Source organism: Poecilia formosa, unplaced genomic scaffold (genome assembly GCF_000485575.1).
Source record: "Poecilia formosa unplaced genomic scaffold, Poecilia_formosa-5.1.2 Scaffold70, whole genome shotgun sequence".
Taxonomy (NCBI): Eukaryota; Metazoa; Chordata; class Actinopteri; order Cyprinodontiformes; family Poeciliidae; genus Poecilia; species Poecilia formosa.
In genome coordinates, this window is record NW_006800009.1 from 448,578 (window position 1) to 469,401 (window position 20,824).

Here is a 20,824-nt window from a genome sequence, read left to right on the forward strand (position 1 = left end):
CGCCCTTCAGACAAATACACCCCCTGGTGGCCATAAACACAAGAAAAGATAAATGGCTCCTACAACCACGGATGAAGTTATGTAGAAGTTTAAAGTAGGTTTAGGACATACAACAATATGCCACGCTTTTAACATCTCATGCCCCAGTGTCCAATCAATCATCTGAAAATATGACACAACTACAAACCTACCGAGACGCAGCAGTCCATCTAAAACAGGAGTCTGCAACACATTTCTCAGTTCAAAAAGATGATGGCCCATGAAAATCTGATCGAAATATTGATTACTGGTACTCTTAGAGTCATTCTGTTTTGAAAATTCAGCACAAACTCGCATTTGTTGTTATATCTACAATTAAAACATCAATTAGTTCTTTATCAATTTAAGCGAACGTTATTAGGAGACTCAGAAGATTCACTTTCGTCACTGCAGACCTCTGACCTAAACTGACACGCAACAAGAGGAGCATTAATCAGATTAATCACTAATCTGAAGCCAATGTTGGAAGAAAATCATAAGAAGTCCCATTTGTAGTTTTACATCAACCATGTTGGGCAAAAGGCAAACATAATTTTTCCTTTTGAGTCTCGAGGCTCATGAAAAATCTTGCTTACTTGAAACTCCATCATGTCCTTTTCTTGTTGAGGCCAATGAGATAATATCATCTAAAGAAGGAAACATAAAGGAAGCATAAAGTTGCTAAACTGACAGCACCAAACCACAAAATCAGCAATAAATTGCAGCCCTTGACTGAAACAGTTAATATTCTTAAAACATAAAACGCTGCAAAGGTTTATTAACATCTCTAGATAATGTTGTACCGTCTTGTTAGGCAATGGATTGGCTTTTTACGATGCATGTCCACTTCAAGGTAACCAACTTATGACACCCATGATAATCAACCTCTGCTATAAACCTTTTACAGTGACAACAACAATTATTTAAAGAGATTTATTGCTGTTATATCTGCATCTCTCAGTGTTAAAGAAGCAACACAGTTATATTTTGGAGCTTTATGTTTGGTTTCTTTGTCCACATTTATTTCCAGTAATGCGTGAGAAGGACCAGCTCCAGAAGTCTTTATTTGTCTTGGAGTGACGTTTGGATGTAAAGTTAGTGGTTCTCAGTGGAAAATCCCTCTATGCTACCTACACTGCATACCCGCTGCTGTCTTTTCCTCTTCTTCGCTGCAGCAGTGATTCATGAAGGGACACAGGGGTCCCATCATCAGACGGCGCTGAAAGGATTCCAAAGTCTCCGTCCTCCCCGTCCTCCCAAGCTTCAAGTCTTTCAGTGCCGCACTGTCCCTCACTTCCTTTTATAGCCTCGTCCCTCTGCTGGTTTGTATCTGTGTCGTATTGTGTCCCCTGGCGTTCTCCGCGTATCCCTGAAGAGGAGACTTGGCAGACACTCTGTCCTCCCTCTTCCTCTCCCAGCTTGTCCTCCTCACATTTCAGCGGCCTCCTTTTCCCCGTGCCCTCCTCGAACACGTGCGTTTCTGTCTGCCTTTGGGTCTGTCCTCAGTGGAGGTGAGACTCTTGGGTGAGCTCAGATGGAAGGATTGCTTAAGCTGTGTTTACAGAGAGCGAATCCATACTCTGTTCTCACAAAACGCCTGGATTTTCTCACCCGGCTTCAACAGGTGCTCGCACACTGATTTCATTCCTGTAAGTTGTTTGAGACTGACTCATGGTGATTCTGCACTAAAACTAAAACGGGGGCTTTTATTTCGGCTTATGAGAACTTTAATCAGGACAAAGCAGCAATGTCTCATCAGGATAGGGCGCTCACTGCTCCCATTGTGCTTTTCACAATGTCCTGTCCCCTGGAAGAATGACAAAAACCACTACTTTCCGTCCCAGCTGTGGTCTAATTGATGGGAATGAATTATTTCTTGTCATGGGAGGAATGTTAACAAAATATAATGCACACTTTGTGATAACATTACCATGTCCGATTTCTCTCTCTCTCTCTTAGACGTCTGTTACCACTTCAGCCCAGACAGTTATATCTCTGAAGCTATTTAATGATCTGTCATGATACTTGGGGCCAGACATGACCGCTGCCAAGAAAATTAACTCTTCTCCATCATACAAATAGCTGAATCTTACACACAGACACAGCTCTCACTACAGCCCATATGGGCGGTTGCCCAGGGCACCATTAGAAAAGGGCAGACAGACACCATTAATATATATATAGTATGTTGTTGGTTATGCACTGAACGTTGAGAGATTGTCGGGGGTTTTTTTTTTTTTTATATCTTTTTTTTCCTGTAACTTTCTTGGTGCGATCTTTGACTATTCTCAACCAGGATGTTTTAGAAATTACATCCTCACAAACAGGGATCGTTTCTACAGATATTTTTAATGTGAATGTGACGACAAAAATTAAGAAAATAATAGGAAACCCCCAGTGGATACACAACTGCAGGCGACTTGATACATGATATACAAGAACAACAAAAGATATTTCAAGATTTTTGAGAAAGCTATATTCACAGTTGTTTTGTTTTTACAGATTAAAAGTACCCATAATCACCTTTTTTCTAAAATCTGTAATCAGTGTAGAGTTATGCAGCTTATCTTTAACCAGACCACATGTTTCAGTTTCAATGCTTAAGACAATTAGAAGATGTCCAAGTCCTGAAAATGCATTAAAAATTACCGTTTTTGCTTCAAATCAAGATTTATACATCTTAAAGAAATTTTCTTCAGTCTTGGTGTAAAGACTTGACTAGTCAAGATATTTTACATTTTAAACTATAAGTGTTCAAGTGGAATTATTAGACTAATGTGAACTAGCCCTTTTGTATGGAGTAATGATATTTTTTTTGTTTTGTTTTACGACGCTACACAACACACACAGATTCACTTTGATAAAAAACGTTGCAATGTTTAGATTCGCCCCCACTGATTCCTAAAATGCTCATTTTTGCCTATCACAATCTCTAAGTCTATCTGCCAGATCATCTCTTAGACTTTTATTGTTTTAGAACAACGAGCAGTGGTTCTCAGACCTCTCATGTTTTCACATAACACGAATAAATCCCATCTGTCGTAGATCATCTTATTAGCGTTGTGAGCAGAGGGACTATCAAAATGAAAATGTCTCAAGCTGGTCGAGTCCAGAGCACAAACGTGACTAATCCCAGGTTGAATTAGTTCAGTTTGTCGCAGGAAGTCCTGATTAAAAGAGTGGTCCGCAGGGATCTTGAGTGAAGTCTCTGTTCGACCTGAGGCCAGTTCTGGAGAGGAAGGTCGAGCCTTGTCGGCCCGGGGCAGAAACCAGAGCCGTGTTTATGCTGGAGCTCAGCCACTGGAGCACTTTGGGAGTTTCTGCGCTGCCCTGTCTTTTGCTCCGGTTCATGTTCTACTTTGGAGTCCTGCACCCTGCAGGGTGACCTGACCCACTGACCCTGCTCTTCCCTCTCCCTTACTGCTCTGCTTAGATTTCAGAACATATGCTATGTTTCTGTGGTTTACCTTGTTCTAGGGTTGCAAACTATATTTCCTAGAATTTTGTGAAAGTATTTCAACTCCTTGCGCAGCATCCTGAACCCACCATCTGCACAGCGAAATGATGATGTTGTTGCAACACCAGGCTGTGAATATGCTTTTGTTCAGCGGGAACAGCCAACCTGATCAGGGATGATGGGAAAATGTCTGGAGCTGAATGTAGGACAATCCTGGAAGAAATCCAGTTGAAACTGGGGAAAAGACAATGACTCATAAATAGCGCCAGAGCAACAATACACCAAAGCGTGGTGACATTAAGGTGGAATATTCACCTTAATTGAGAATCAGTGGCTATAGCTGGAAATTAACAACTATAGACACTTTCCCTGCCAATCTCAATAAGCTTGAGGTAGTTTGCAAAAAAGACATGGCCAAGACATACAAAAACCTTGCAGTAACTATATTTGTGAAACATTTTCCACAAACTTTTCATTTCAAGTTTGTGCTTGCAACTTGACAAAATGTAAACAAGTGTGAGTATATATACTTTATTGATCAAACAGCTTTTCGATGAACTTCTCCTCCTATGGCCTTCTTGGTTCAAGTCTCAGCAAGGGTAGCTGTTCTTGTCTTCTGTAGGTAGATTGGGACACAAAGAGACAGCAGCTCTTAAACTTTCCAAGAGGAGAAGAGAGAGAGGCTTTAGTAGGAAGCTGAAGGAGTTTTGCTGCTTATCAAGAGAAAAGAAAAAAAAACGTGAAAGCTTATTATGGGTTCCACAAGATTTCCACCTTAAGAAGGCAGTTAGACAGCTCCCATGTGTTTATCAAGATTTGCTCAAGTTTAAGTAGGCCAACGCAAACATGCTGATGTTTGATGTTTCGGTTTGTGTGTGTGTGTGTGTGTGTGTGTGTGTGTGTGTGTGCGCGCTAAAGTTAAAATGTGATTATTTGCTAAAGCCCACTGTAGATCAATTGCCGGAAGGAAAGCACGAGCAGAAAGTATAAACTCACCCTTCTGACTTGCTTCCCCATTTTTCAACCAGTTTTAAAATTTTGTTGTTTTTGTTCTATTTCCCCTTTTGGTTTTTGAGAACAATGTTTCATAATAAAACAAAACTGAAAGCATCTTCCAACCTCCCTGTGTAGAATATGTTCAGTGGAAAAAACCCCCACATAATTTCAGTCGTTATTTTATATAGTTGAGACCAAGCATCTGCACAAGACTTGCACTCTGATGGAAACAATTACCCCCACCCACATACGAAGAACTTGCCCAGAAAACAGCAACCAGCATTATTTTCTCAGAATGCTCCTGATGTGGTTCTGGGTTTACTCTGAACACAAGGAATCCATAAACCGCCTCAAGAACTTTGAGTACGATTGCTTATTTGCACATCATGAATTAAGAGCTTTGTACAGGTGAAGAAATGGCAAGAAGATACAAAATGCTCAAAGTGTTAAAAATGGGTCTGTGGGTAAGAGACCCATGTTCCTTCTAATAATTTCCACCATTTATGTAAAATAATTCTTGAGATAAACACTCGCTCCCATTTCTACCCTGCAAGAACAAACATGTTCAGATAAAGGATGGACGGACATAAAATAATGTTACAGAGATGGTTTTCAGCTGGTAAAGGGAGTATCAGACAGCGGATGATGTAGTGCAGAAGCCCGTCTGGTCAAATGTAACACCATGCCTCCATCACAGATGTGTTACCAACACTGTGACACCTCTAAGAGCTTTATGTAGCCCAGGTGTTTCCAATCCTGAACTGTCCTGCTTGTTCTCTTTGACGTCTGTCTCATTAGTGTGACGGAGGGCAGCTGCGACCCTGGCACGTCATAGCTCTGACAAACGGGCTGATACTTTTCTGTACAAAAGCATAAGAACCTCTACAGACACATTGAGATGGAAGTAACAAATGCTTAGTCTCGGCATCACATGCATTCTCCTCACAAACTTAAAAGGCACTCCATGCAGTTCTGTCTTTTTAAGCCGATATCACACAGTTTCAGATCTTGCCATGTATGCTGATGTATCAGAAAATGCAGGTTACATTGGTCTAAAAGTGGGATGATGAGGAACAGTTTTTGGGACTTGATGTCTTGTGTGTTTGAAGTATTTGTATATTTGTTTGTACTTTTTGTTTTGTGTAGTGGGTGTTTGCAATACAGAGTTCAATGTTTGCTGTGCTTAACTGCATCAAGACAAGGTATATATTACTTTTGCTCTGACGTCACCGCCGTATTTTCCTCCCTCATATTTAAAAATCTACTTACCATCTGGGGATGAATGCCCCCAGTTGGCTGAGTGATCATTAGCTGATTTAGTCAGAAAGTAGGTCAAACTTCCTTGAGTTTTACATTTCTCTAAGCTTCTGTAAGCATTCAGCATGCTGAGGTGAGTGAATCTTCATCAGCACACACAGAGTGTCTGCATAACAAGATTTAAGCTGTTCTCACACTGTTTCTGGTGGGATGAAATTCAGTGTTCATCTGATTGTACAACTGCCATGACATCATCATGTTTAATGATTAACTTTCTGGGAATTGAGGGGAAAAAAGCTGTATGAATGTCCCTTTGTGGTTAAATGTTTACTAGCCAAATTATTAAAATGGGTCACATGGTTTCAGTTCCAAGGCGAGGTGAGTGAATTTTCATGCTCACAACAGAGCAAATGACACAAAGAAATATTTTGTTTCTGCTAAGGTTTTGGACGAAAAGACAGGCAGATTAAATGCTCAAGAGTATAAATGTGAAATATTTCTTTAAACTATGACCTTCACATGCTGCTTGTGTACTTTGAGATAGTTGTTAATAGTTTGTGTCTTGTTCGGAAGTGATTGCTGGATGGATTTAAAAATAGATACTTGGATTGGGATCTAATCTGTTATAGACACAAAAAGCAAATCTCTTGATTTATTGCCTTCACCTATCAAGATCAATGTCTGCCTTTGATTTTGGTGTCAAATTTGTCTTAATGTGAACTGGTGCTGTCTTTCCCTAATTTCAGTTCCTCTTGTAAATAAATTGCTCATGTCTTTTTTTTCAGTTTGATAATCACACATTCCTCAGGGTCAAAGTTGAAGTTTAAAGGTTAAAAGTCGGAAGTGCAGTTAATGGCAGACAGATAAAAGGAGAAACTACTTATGGACCTTTTCACGTGATTTAGTGTCTTTTGTGGCTGTGACTCATCAGTGCAGATATATTTTACACCTTTCTTGTGTCTCATTCATCATCGTGTGTGTTGTGGAAGTTCAGAAAGTCAACCTCACAGACAGCAGTCTGTGATCTCCGTCCATCTGATAGTCTGCACTCAAAACGGTGATTATGCTTCCCTATCTGGTTTTCCATGTGTGAAAACTGAGGAACCAGCTCATCGTTCTCATCGTTTCAGACTCACATGTGCTAACAAGGCTGATCTGTGACCGTTTAGACTGTGAAATGTGGCGTTATCTGTCTGACAAACAGGAATCCCGAACATTTCAGTCAGAAGATCTGCTGGTGGAGATTGTACTTTGTGAAAAGTTAATCTGTCTTCATCGGGATCCTCACAGTCAGGAACCGCTTCGAGCGCGTTCATGTTTCTAGGATGTGTTTTCGAGTTCGACGGCTATATCTTCTGTAGGATGTTTTAAAATTTTGAAGGGTAGCTGAGAAATGTGCAACATTGTGTCAGCTTGATGGATTCACATCTGCCTGGTTTATGACATCTCCCATGGTTTTATGCACCACACTAATCTAACACTCTTTATTTTTGCAAATTGTTTCAGCTATGCGGAGATTACAAATCTGCTCTCTAATCACGTCAGGGATGCTTGTATGGCATTCTGGCTTCACTGATCTACAATAAATCTTCTTGTTTTGGGGATCTTTGAGACAATTTTGAAGTCATGGGAGTCATAGGAAATTCTCTAAATTTAGGTCGTAGACAGTAATGTCCCTGCTTTTTACATCTTTCAAGTTTGTTTTGTCTGTAATTGTTCTGTTTGTGTGTTGCTTGTCTTTGTCATCATCCTGCCCATCCACCTGAGTCTCGTTGTCGTTTTTGGCTGCATTTTGATTCTAAAAGGAAGTGGTGGGAAGCGGTTTTGTCTGTGGTCAACCTAATCTACACAGTACGCAGTGATTCATGTACCCACAGTGACTGAAACTCACCACAGACAATCCACACAAACCAGCTGTCATTATGTCTGTTTGTGTTGTTCAGCACCAAGTAAAAAAGATAAATGTAGAAGAATTATATCATGTTAAAGTAAAGATTAGTCATTTTCGTCTTTCTTTGCACAAGTGCAATATTAGCTGTGTTGTTTTGTTTTTTTTGTTTTTTTTTTTGTCTTTTATGGTCCTGTTTATGCACAACAACCCTAAGAGAGTATATTTTGGAGAATTGGAAATATTGACATTGACTCAGCTGGTTTTATTCTTGTAGTTGTGCAGCAGTGCAGCCATAAAGAGCAATAAAAACAAAAAATGAATCCAAACAGCATGAGCACTTCCAAAAAGCACAAACAATGTAGGCCATCATCACAAAGCAAGTTGTTACAACTTAGGGAGCCAAAGCTTGGGAACTACGCGTGAAATGGCAAATATGGGCATATTCATTTACACTTAAACACACGTACAAGGCAGCAGTAATTTAATGTAATCATAGCCTACTTTTAAAGCATAAATCCTAGTTGCTTAATTTTTTCAAATCATCATTTAAGACAGTATATTCTATGTAGTTGTTGTGAGACTGCAATCAGCTGTATCTACCAAATTCTGTTGTGTTTCTTCAGAGGAAATGGTTGATTTCCTCTGAATGACATGTGACTTTCTGTACTAACACTCACTTTCCTTTTAATGAGTTTTCTTGTGCTTGAAAGTTCGTCATTCTTGTCATTGTGGTGAAAAAGCTCAGTCTTTGTTCTCACTTGAGCATAAAACGTTTTATCGGAAAACATTTGGCCTCTCCGTGTGAATCTCAACAGATATTTATCGAGCTTTAAAGCACCAATTTGCACCGGGGCCTTATTTCTTCCTTGTCGAGATTGTCCAAGTTGAAGTTCAGGCTCGTAGAGAGTGACACTGGTGTCCAAATCTGCAGGTCTGCTGATGGGAAGCAGAGCATGCGTCATGGGAAGAAGTTATAATCACAGCAGGATCCCATTGTAAACCAGATGATGTAGACGAAGAGTCAAAGTAAATCTGATCACAGACATTTTCTCTTATCATCTCAAAATCTGTCTGACGATAAAAAGAATGTTATTTATATATAATAAAAGAATACAGTCTCATCTGGTAGATTTGTCGGGTTTCCTTTGTTTAGACTGTGATTTGGTCCTTTGTTATTACAGTTTGACATGCAGGAGTGTTGGTGCCAGATTTATGACGGCGTTCTGAAACACCCGTGGCTCGGTGGCCCACATCTACTGGTCCAATTCCTCTGGAGGAGCAGTAGTTATTGTAAATAAATAAAACAGAGATTAAATAAAATCAACTGCAAAAATAGAAGACAAATTATTGAGCTGTCTGCAAAAGAGTTAAAATCAGTCCATGTTTAAAAGTCCCAGAACTGATACTCTTAAAGAAGCACAAGAGCTTAAAAAGCCTCAGACAAGAGTTTGAGAACTCTAAGTGCTGCAGAATAGCTTCCCGATGATTTAATAGTTTCCAGAAATCCTGCAGAGCATCAAGACACAAATGTTTGCGCGCCTTGTTGTAATCTCACATTTTTTATGGGGAGAATTTATTAAAGTTTCGGTATGTCGGTGCCATCGCGTCACACCTAAAACACTTTGACATGACTTTGTCAAAAGTCAGGTTGTTGTGCCTCTGGATGGGGAAACAGGATGCTGTTGCCCAGTCCCATTGTCTTCTGGTGAGACTTTCATGAGCTATTCTGAGCTCGTAAACTGCAAAGCCGAATTGATGTTGCATTTTTTTGGTGAAGCATAATTGCTTCTATGGGAGCTGGTCCTTTGTGTGTCCGTCCGGGAGTGACTCAGTCTATTGTCTGTGTTTTGGATTTCCACCTCAGTATGGAGAAAGGTCATGACGTGACTGCCTTACATCCTTACTGCGATGAGGTGACCGTTATTCTTTTTTTTTAATCTCCTGCAACAGATGATCGTTTTTCATCTTTTTCACCCAATACCCAATCACAAATCCATTTTGAGAAGATAAAATGACTCCTTTTCGTTGGCATCAGTGACGCAGGCTAAATTTGAACCATATAAACTCTTAGTTTTATCTAACAGCATCATGAAAAGAAGTCTTCAGATGCAACGGGAGAGGAAAAAACTAAAAGGCATCTTGTGCATTCCATAAGAAGAGGAAGAGGGTCTTTTGTTGGGGGATCTGGGATCGTTAAGGACGATGGCTGTGCAGCAAAAAGAGGTTTTTGTGCTCTTCAATGTGGTCTTTGTACGTGGCAGACCGAGGAGGGAGAATTATTCTGATTCTTTATCTTCCACTTTGTTGCCGTTGTGGGCATAAAGTGACCATTTAGATTTTATAAACGAGGAAGAGGAGAAGGTATTTGCGCATTTTCTGCCTAAGGAGGCTCCGGTATGGGTGTGTAGGTGGAGGACATGGGAGGGACAGAACTTTTCTGTGACGTCTGCAGTAAACGCTTTACACTCACATCACGTTCAAAACACTGAACGGTCTTGTCTCTTCTCCTTAAACAAAGATGTGAAAGAGTTATTTTGATGTAATGTTAATATTCTCTGTCTGGCATCACGAATGAAAAATGTTAGAGAACAATTTAAAAGTATGCAGAGCATTTTTTTGCACTTGTGTCACAAATGGAAAGTATTACAGGTTTAATTTGGTGGGTTGATTTAAACATCTTATTGAGACAACATTGATGTATCCAATTTACTAAGTTAGTGTGAAAACCGGTTAAATCAAACATTTTAATGTAGCTCTGCATAAAGGCATTTAAGCTGTCCGCAATGTCTGGAACTAAAAATCGTTAAAGAAAATTTCAAAGAGTTCCCCAGTAACTAAAAAAATCTGATTGAAAATGTTACCCTAATTTAATTTTAATCAATATGTCGATTAAGTTTGTGTTCTTTGATTGGTTCGGCTTATTGATTATGTTGCTCGTTTTGTCCTGGAAACTTTTGAAATAAAGATTTTCAATCTCATTCGGTATTTTCCTGGTTAAATAAAGTTTCCGTAACAAAACCTAAAGCAGCACAGACTGTTCATCACCTGTGCATTATTACCTCATTATCAAACACACAACTGGGTATAATCAGATTTCTGAGTCAGTATTCAGAATGGAAGTAAATGAGCACCAGACTCGTTTCCATCTGGGTTTTCGTGATCTCAGCTGCATTAGGGTCTTGACTCCCTTGACCTTCGGGATCCTGTGACTAATTTCTTTGATCATGTCATGTCTATGCACACCCCAGGCTCTGTTTGCATGTGTGTGACGTCTCACACAGATCAGCCTGTGATGGTGGGCGGTTTGGTTGGAATGCAGAGATCTGAGGAGGAATTGTCCCCGTCTGTCACCATGCTAGTCGTGTCTCTTAGCGCCACAACAAACCAAAATTTCTACGACATCGTCATGACTCATTTGAGCCACACCAAAACATCCCACTTCAAACTAACGAGTGTGCAGACGGCTGTGTGGCAATCAGCCGCTCTGATGCAACAGAGCGACATTTGTGAACCGCAGCGCTCGCAAACACAGCTGTTCACACCAACAGCTCACCCTCCCCCCCCTCACTGCGTCCCGTTGCACATAGAGACGGATCGCTGCAGATGTGGTAAACAGGAACATGTGGCGGTGATGGGAATATGTGAGATTTCTGCTCTGAACTGTAAAAAGGTCCTAATGTCTGCTTTGTGTCTGACAGGGTGGGAAGAAGCACAGTGGCCCGTGTGGGGGAAGAGACTGCAGCGGTGGTTGTCAATGCTTTCCAGAGAAGGGTGCCAGGGTAAGTCCTTTCTGTACAGCTCTGCAAACATCCCTCTGCTTCTCTTTCTTCCCTTTGCTTACTTCAGGGGTGAGTTAACCGTCACCAGCTTTTGGTTTTCGGTCCGGAGAACCAAATAAGGTTCACACACACACACACACACACACACGCACACACACACACACACACACACACACATATACACAGCTCTTGGTTGATTTGAAAATAATGCTTTCTTCTTCAAATACAAGCCAGGTTTCTACAAAGCCCTGGAAACAGATTTATAGTCCATGAAGTGTTTCTCACTTTGTCACTCTACAAATTAAGCCTTCGACAGACCGACGCAAATTGGTGCATGTTTGGGAAATTGAAAAAAAAAAAAAAGGTTTAACGGTTTACGAAAATGGAAAAAAGCAGATACAAATCTGAATGGTTTGCATTTTTAAGCCCCTCTGAAACAATACTGTCTGGAACTAATTTTACACCTGACATTGTATGTGATGTTTCTATTTCGGCTCTTCACATCTGAAGTTTTAGCACATTCATTTACAGAATTGCTCAGGCTTGGCCACAGGTTCAAGTCCGCAGTTGGATTCAAGTCTGGTCTTTGACTGGGCCATTTTAACACAACCAATATAAACTGATCCAAACCATTCCACTGTAGCTCTGATGGATGTCCTTTTGGACCTCTGCCTCATTATCAACTATTTTTCAGCCTCTAATAGATCATTATTATAGATAATCCATTGGACTTGGTATGATTTATTTAATTGTCTTCTTTTTGTACTTTTTCCATAAAAAACAAGATTTGTGGAAGTCCTGACTGACAGCTTTTCTAAATTTTATTTTATCAGAGAGTAGAGGGCTTAATACAACTGTGCACCACAATTTTCAGGTTTCAAGTTCTAAAAAATGTTTTTAAAAGTTTAATTTCCCTCTCACTTTGCAATTATGCACTACTTTTACACCGGTCCGAAACATAAAATCTAAAAAAAAAAAAACTGTAATAAAATTGCTGATTGTGGTTTTAATGTGACAAACTGAAAAAGATCATGAGTTCACGACGACACATTTCACTTTAATCTACTTTAAATGTGCATGACAGTTTCAGAAACTATATTTAATCAATAAACCATCACAGTAACCTGTTGTAAACATGTTGAGCAACGAGAATCTCTCCATCTGCTTCCGATGTCCTGGGAAATTGAAAAGTTTTTGAGTAAAGTCGATAATGTGACGCTGTGAAAAGTGTTGAAATTCACATCATTAAACCCTATGAAATAAAATAAGGATCACAGCAGAGACCATCTGGAGTTGGGAGACTGATTATGGGGAAAAAATGTAAGAGCAAAAAAAGAAAGTAGGTTTTAAATCAGACAGACAGACGTAGACTAAACATATTCAGATAACAAACTTAGAGTGAGTAATGGAGGTTCTGCATGACTAAAGGCTGTGTTTTGATTCAGACACGTGCTTCATCAGATTATTGGACTGAGTTTCCTGTCCTTAAAGACTTTTCAACACCACAATCTACTTTCTGCACCAATTCACCTCATGTTTGAAAAAGAAGAAATGCTTTTATATCCAATGTAGACCTTTTCCTTTAAAGAATAAAAGACTGAAATTATTTACCTTTACAATGGATAGCATTTCTCAGAAGTGCTTCTTCCTGTTATTCTCAGAGTGATTCAATGTATCTGGCTCATGCATATATGAGCAGATGGCTTCCTGATTTAGAAATTCCATCCCAAATCAGGATTTTTTTTTTTTATTAATGTGTCGACATGAGTTGTGGTGTAGCTTTTTATTCTTTTGAACTTGATGAGAGAAAACAAGTTCTCTTTTTTTTCTTTTTTTTTACATGCTGCTTTTGGCAGAACCTCATGTTTGAATTCTGACCTGAGGATACTTTAAACTTGATCCAAAAAGGTTTCCGAACTTGACTGTATATGTGCTTTCATATCACTAAAAAGCACAGATACACCTCACAGAACAATTCTCACTGTTTTGTGAATGATGAGCTTCGAAAAGAGGGAATAGATTGATGCACAAGAAAGGAAATTTTGTACATACTGTGTTTATACTGCGCCGATTCAGGAGTATAAATCGTGTCAAATCGTTGCCTTGCACTCCTTCTGGACGGAAACAGGAGATAGTCGCTTGCGTTATGCCATAGACTTCACAGTAAGTCCTAAACTTGAGCATGCACGCAGCGACAGTGGAGAGGAAAAACTCCCCTTTCACAGGAAGAAACTTCCAACAGAACCTGAACCAGTGTCTTTGCCCATCTGCAGAGAAAACAGAGGAGAATGCTCAAAAAAGAAACGGATGAACTGATGTAGGAGTCCTTTCTATAATAATAAAAAGTGAAAAGATAACAGCAGGACAGGGACATTAATAGTTGGCAGCAGACCACCAGGGCATAAAGCAAACTTAATGTGATTTTTAAACATATTTCCATCAATCGGCTGATGAGATTTGTTTGATAAATAAATCACAACAATGTCTATGCATTTATATGCACAGCATGCCTTGTGGAAATTGTGAGGTTGTTGTATAAATTCTCACGTAAAGGCGTCAAGCAGTAAAGAGGTAACAGTGACGAGCCGCGGCAATAGGTCTACTGAAGCACAACTGAGCCATAAGTTTAAGAGAAGTAAAGCTTTAATAAACATAAACATGTAGAAAAAGTCTTTGTTTTCTGTCATCTCTCTTCCAAAATGAAGCACTTAAACATCTTGTTTTATCCATCTTTAATTTAAGCTTCAACACTTGAACTGGAATCTAGAACTGAGTTAAATGTTTACCCATCCTACGTTTAAAACAGGCTAAAGACAAGCTGTCCCGGTGACAAATTTGTCCCATTTCCTTTGTTTCTCTTATCCCGTGAACAATGCTCCTGGAAACTGTAAATGTCTCAGTTCAGACGTAAGATGCTGTAAATCTCCAGTCTGAAATCAACATGCCTGTGGAGATTCCCTCTGAAACGACAGCAGTGAGGGCAGGAATGCCTTTCAGATACACCTTGTCATCCACTGAGAGTTTACTGGACGAGCTTGACAGCAAGTCTGACCTTTGAAGTGCGCTCTGGCCGTGTGTACAGGAAGCTCCTGTTCAGAGACACAGAGACAGGAGTGAGGAAGTTTTACATTCCACATCTGAAAGGCACAAAAGTCTTGTAATGAGGTCATCAGTCCACCTATCGCTTCCTTCCTCCGTATTCCTGACTATTGCCCAGAATTGGCCAGAAACAAAGGGAAATATTTTCTCAGTCTCTCAGTAACAATGGGCGAGAGTGAGGTTTTATTGTTAGCAAGAATTTGTGTTTCATGTATGAAAACAAAAATCGGTTCCTGCATCCGCCTACATTCAAGATTTTCATTTTTCTTAAGCTTTACGCAACTTGTGTCCTCTTTACAAGTTTTTATTTTGCTCTACATGATCTCCTTGTTCAGATTGGCAAACGAAATAGGTTCTACATTTTTCTCACTGTTTTTTCTCAACCGTGTCTTGTTGAAAATATCTCCATCGGGGGAGAGATATGGAGACGTGCGCTTCACTGGACGTTTAATACTGATCCGCTGCAGATGTCTGGATTGGCTGGGATTTTCTACAGCTGTTGCAAAAAGTGGTTGCTTGTTAAAAGGTCCACTATGTGGTTTTGATCACTACATGGAAACATTTAGATCCGAATGTTGCCTGTCTTACCAGATAACCTAAAAAGAGAGATTTAAATAAATATATGTACAGAGAATCAAGTATCATATTATTTTACTGTTATTAATAAACTCCCATCTCCCTTTTGCTCTATTCTGTTACTTTTACATCAGCTGCATTGCAAGAGCCACCAGCTCCTACAAAAACATGACAGAACGAGCAAATTGTCTGCAAACGCATTTGTGTTTTGCTCCATCCTGTTTGAAAGCAATTCTGGCTTAAAAATCATCATCTTGACGATCAAAAGAGCCGGATTATCAAAGTATGTCAACGTTGTCAAGGGCCAAAGTTGTCCAAGTGGAAGCTTTATGGCAATAGTTCACCATTAAATCCTTGGCTTTATTTTACAGCAACACAGGTGTGATGCAAGAAAAGCACCTGAAGAAACTTTATGTACAGCTCTGGAAAAAAAAACGAAGAAACCGCTGCGCTGAACCAACCCCACTGAAAACCTTACGGTTATTTCACCAAATATTTCTGAGTTCTTCCTGAGTTAAAACATCAGTATCCTTGTTTCTAAATCAATTTGAACTTGTTTTCTTTGCATTATTTGAGTGCATCATTTTTGTTATTTTGACCATTTCTCATATTCTGTAAATAGACACTAAAGTTTTTGCTTGGGATTTCGCAGACATGTTGTCAGCAGTTCATAGAATAAAAGAGCAACGTTTGTTTTACTCAAACATAAACCTTCCCATATAATTTTCCAGTGGTCTCTTCATTATTTCCAATGCAATACTCATATGGTTATACTCCAAACTGTAAATATTTGTTTACATATCCTTTGTTTATATTTTATTTATGCAGTAAAAATATGCAATTATTATAAATAAAAAAAAAACAAGTAACATAAAAAAACATAAAAATGAATATTGTTTAGAGGGAAATTAATCATTTAAATCAGTTATTGCATTGCAAAATTATTTGTCAGATTAATTTTGAAGAACGATTTCAAATGTGGCAGCAACATTTTGGCTGGAAATATAACATTCATTACAACGTTCTCAAATATCCACAATTTTTGTGAAAAAAACATCAAAAGCCTAAACAGTGGCAGAAAAACAAAAATAGAGCATCAGAGAGACTAAAACAATGAAGCCGATTCATTACTGAGGAACAAATGTGTTATTTTGACAAAGTTTTCTGCTTTAGGCCTGAAAACGGAGACTTTGGCTGCCTGACTCTTCTCTCTCTCTCTCTCTCTCTCTCTGCCAGCCTGCAGAAAAACATCAGCTTCCCCTCTGTCCTCTCCCAAAGCCGCCATTGTTTCCCTTCGTCATTAGTGGGCTGAATTCATGATCGACAGTAAAAAAGAAGAAGGAACCGCGCACTGAGATGGACACAATGATTAAAGCAGTTTAGAGGTTTGCTTTATAGCTGAGAAATACGGGTTTAACAGAGCCTGGCATCCTTACAGACCAAGTAAAGTGAAAGATTCACGAGCTCTGCATGGTGGGCGGTTCGGTGAAACTGAGCTTTTTGTGGTTTCTGAAGCCTCAAAACGGGAAAGGAAAGAACATGAACAACAGATCAACATGAATCGTCAATAATGACCTGAACTACAGCTTGTTCCTTTTCAGGCCTTTATGGGAGAGCACAGTTACCGCTGTTATGGTGAAAACAATAAGCCTCACTCGCGTCCTGTGGATGAGCTCAGTGAACGTGAAGAGAAAAACAAACTCTAAAAAAAAAAATAAAAAATAAAAAGCAGAGGAAAAAACATGGCAACTATTATGGACGCCGTCCACCATGGGAAATGCTTCCTCGGGTGATGCAGGACAGGGAAAGACAGGAAGTCATGCACAATGACGGTCTACTGATCTGCTTTTCATATAGTCTCCCTCTGTTTTGTGGGAACAGGATTGTCTGTAAGTTTGACCTTTGCTATAAATGGCCCATTTCCTTGTTCCATTAAAAGCAAATCTGTACAATCTGAGTGGCACACTAAAGGCTGATAATACCCGTATATACATGCATAGATCTTGGAAACCATAAATACATAAGGACAGTGAATGTGGCGCAGCTTCAATACACAAAACAGTGAAATAATATCACAGCAGCTGCAGCTTTGAACGCACTGATTTTGCAGTGGTGATTGCAGTTCAATAGTTGTACACCTTTAATGCGAGATCCCGTTCATTCCTGCAGATGTCTCTTCAGGCTAAATATGCCAGGGAAGACCAACCTGATTTAAGAAAACAAAACAGAAAAAGAAAGACTCATGCATGTGAGGCTGTGGGAGGGCAGCAAAGCAACAACCTGCTGCTATCATTAAAACATTTGGAAGGGAGGATTTTCTCTTCCCGAGACGTTGGAAAGAGGAATTCAGTGGGGATCTCGGGGCTGGCAGAGTCCTGTGTGAAAATAAGTCTGTGGATTTGGAGGGAATGTGACAGAGGATGCTCAAACTGACGGACAGAAAGCAGCTGTTGGCTGCGAGATGGAAAGATTTGTGAAAGAATAAAGCAGTAGAAAAAAGCATTAAAAAAAGCCTCACAATAATGATTAAATTACGTGAGATGTAGCAGAAATGGTCCTAATTACACCCACAGTGTGTGAGTCAAAGGTTGACATTGCAGCAACAATTAGTTTACATTTTGTTTAGAAGTCTAAACATTAAGTCATGTAACTCAGCTAATTAACACAAACTGTTTGGTCTTTTTAAGTGGAAGTTTCACATTGTGTTTGGGGGGGAAAATAGAAAAAAAAAGATGAATTATGATTTGTTTCTATTCAAAGTTTTGTCCTTTACGCCGGGAAGAAAAAAGAGCAGCTCTGACCTCTCATGTGCATCAGCAGATCTAATCTTTTAAACTTTTAGCATTTTAGCATTTTATTCAGAAGGAGCCACTTTGTTATTGTACTTCTCTAATTGCATCAACATGAACGTGGGGATAGCTGAAACACGATTCTTTTTCCATCTCTATGACTTTTCTTTGCCATTTAGACAGGAAACACCCACTAATGTATGTTGCAGATCCCTCCTTGTTTTGTGGTATTCAGTGGGAGCGAGGAGAACATTTTTATTTATTTATTTATTTTTAAAGCAACAGGAGCAGCCATTTAAATTCAAGTTCTTAATACACTGCGTTTTGGTGGGAATAAAACCCCAACGGTTTTTAAACAATTGAAACATGTGTGTGTCCCACAGCAACAACAGCACCTTGTGCTTCTCATATTTGATATAACAAACATCATAAGAGCACATTATCCTGCTCCAGATCGAGCTCAGGCCAACCCAGAAATCAGTAGCTCTGCTTCACGTTTCTCTTGTTGCTGTCTGGTTCGACCAGCCAAAGTCCATCTTTAGGGGCCTTTAAAACTGTCGGATCTTCATAGTTTAGAAGATGGATGTTGCCTAGGAACAACATGACTATTGTTTGCATAGAAAAAGGAGGACCTGTTTTCACTGCACTGACTTAATAAACAAAACGAGACCAAGAGCAGCAGATGACAGGCTGAGGGAGTGGAGTAGTGATGATCTACAGATTACACAATCAGCCAGATGCAGGATCTAAAAGTCTCAACAAGTTTCATTAATTATTTTCCAGAAAAAGAGGAAGAAGATCAGATGTATAATTAAAATTGAAACAATTGCCCAAAACAAGACACTGCGTTTAGTTTGTGTGCAATTTTTGTTTTGTGAAGAATGTTATACGGAGAATAACAATACAGATTTTACCCCCTGGCCACACTTTTTTCTTCCACACAACTTTCTTGTGGCTGTTTGTGAATGCCTAGCTTCTTTAAGAATGACCTTGTCTGCTGGAAAGTAATTGTGTCAAGTCTCAAGGCAGTACTTTAATGTAGGGTTATTACTAATTGTATAAATTTTATAATTTTCTTAGAAATCATATTGACTTTTCATTAGCCGTAAGCCATCATCACCAACATTAGTAGAAAAATCAATCATTTTTGAAGATGTAACTTTCATTTATATTAATTTATTGAGCTGTACCTTCAAAGGATAAGATAGTTATCTACTGCAGGTAAGACAACATGTTTAAACTTTCTTAAAAGCATTTTAACAGAACCTCCCTTCAAAGGCCTTGAACTATCCCTTTAATGTCTTCACATGCCGATGCAAAGCCTTTCGGCAGCCATGTAGCTGATAAGAAACACTTCTGCAATCCGCTGAACGGCCTTGTCGTTCTGAATGAGGCTGAAACAAACATTAAGGAGCTGATAAATTTTGGTTGCAACATTTATTCTGCGCAAAGTTCAGAAATCCTGTTTGTGTCTTCCTCAGTCTAAACACAACAATGGAGAGCGGTAAATCTAAAGCTGTTGTTTTCCAACTGCATCTGTGTCATTTCAGAGCAGAAGGCATGACAGGCGTACAGTAACAATATTTTCCAAAGGAAGGAAGGCGAATTATTTGAACAGATGTGTGTGTGCGTGGGTGCGTGTGTGTGTGCGTGTGTGTGTGTGTGTGCGTGGGTGTGTGCGTGCGTGTGTGTGTGTAGACAGGAGTAGAGCGCACATGAAAAGTGGCGATTTTGTGTTTCTGTATCCAGAAGTCGTTCAATGACCCTGGCTGTGACCTTGTTTCCATTGCAGTAGGGAAAAGGTTTAGCGGTTCAGTATTTAACTGGGTGTGTATCTACACACACACACACACACACACACAGACCCTGACCTTCTTACCACCTGTAGTCTGCTCGTGTTATCGTCGTCTCAGAGCACAGGGCGTAAGTAGTGTGCAAGCAAGGACAGGTGAAATGATGATGACCAGAGTAGGAGCTTAAATATTTCATTTGATGTTGTGGCTGCAGCTCTGAACATCAGCATTCCTTTCTCATAATCACCTCAAAAATAACAAATTAAGGTCAGTTTTATTTTATTCCTCATAACCTGCATTCCAGTTTTCTGAAGGTTTCTTTACTATTTTCTGGAGGACACCTCCTGGTACCATCTATCTTCCCCCATGTTTCATTTAAAAACACGGAGACACACACACACCCATACACACACACAGACACACACACACCGCGTGCTTTATCACCGTCTAATCTGTCTGGTCTGTAAAACATGAGAGCTTTGGTGAAAACGGTGTTATCTCTGCTCATCTCCATTCACATCATTGGTGCTTTTTATTTGCAGTCAGAAGGAAGTTTAACGTTTGAAGGCAAACTGCGAGCTCCATGTTCACCATCAGGGATTATAATGGAGGCCCACATCAGGGCGAAGAAAACAATCAGGCTGTCATGTTGGACAGGCTCCTCTAAGACAGGCACGATGCGAGATTTGAGTTTATCCCACATGCCGACTCGCTGTAGGTGCTCAGTTTTTACGCAAATGTTTTATAGGGCTGTTTAGCTGTGGAATAATTAGTATTTTGATAGTTATTTGAAATGATTACTTGTTGGCTTTGTGGGGGTGCGGGGAACGCTGAAGTGACAAAGTCTTCATATTCAGGTTCCTACAGTATGTACAAATTTAAAATGAAATAAAAATCAGCAATATTCTGTGTTTCAATTGTCTTTGGAAAATAAAATACATAATAAATCAATTACAAAACATATATAGAAGCAGCAAATCAAAACAGGAAAAAAAAAGGAATGAAATATAAATAAAATTATAAATGATAAACAAAATAAGAAAAATAATACGTTAATAAGGGCCATGTTAAATATCAAAGCTTTTTTGCCAAACAAATGAGCTCACTTTTTCATGAACAAACAAAACCGCTGAAAAATCCTCAATTAATATTTTCATAGCAGTTAGTTA

At 39.4% G+C, this 20,824-nt stretch overlaps 1 protein-coding gene and 1 long non-coding RNA gene across 4 annotated transcripts in view; one reads left to right on the plus strand and one right to left on the minus strand.

Moving 5' to 3' along the window:
• Positions 1–20,824, plus strand: part of col4a2 (collagen, type IV, alpha 2) — a 54,735-nt gene that overhangs the window by 7,926 nt on the left and 25,985 nt on the right. For all 3 annotated transcript variants that reach the window (XM_016673122.1, XM_007555364.2, XM_007555366.2), the window contains exon 4: positions 11,318–11,398. In XM_016673122.1, the coding sequence (XP_016528608.1) occupies positions 11,318–11,398 (81 nt within the window). The remainder of the gene's footprint in view (positions 1–11,317; positions 11,399–20,824) is intronic.
• Positions 16,173–20,583, minus strand: LOC107836621 (uncharacterized). Its single transcript, XR_001662567.1, has 2 exons — positions 19,724–20,583; positions 16,173–19,685 (listed from the first exon to the last, which is right to left on the minus strand). It is a non-coding gene; the product is annotated as an uncharacterized LOC107836621 (long non-coding RNA).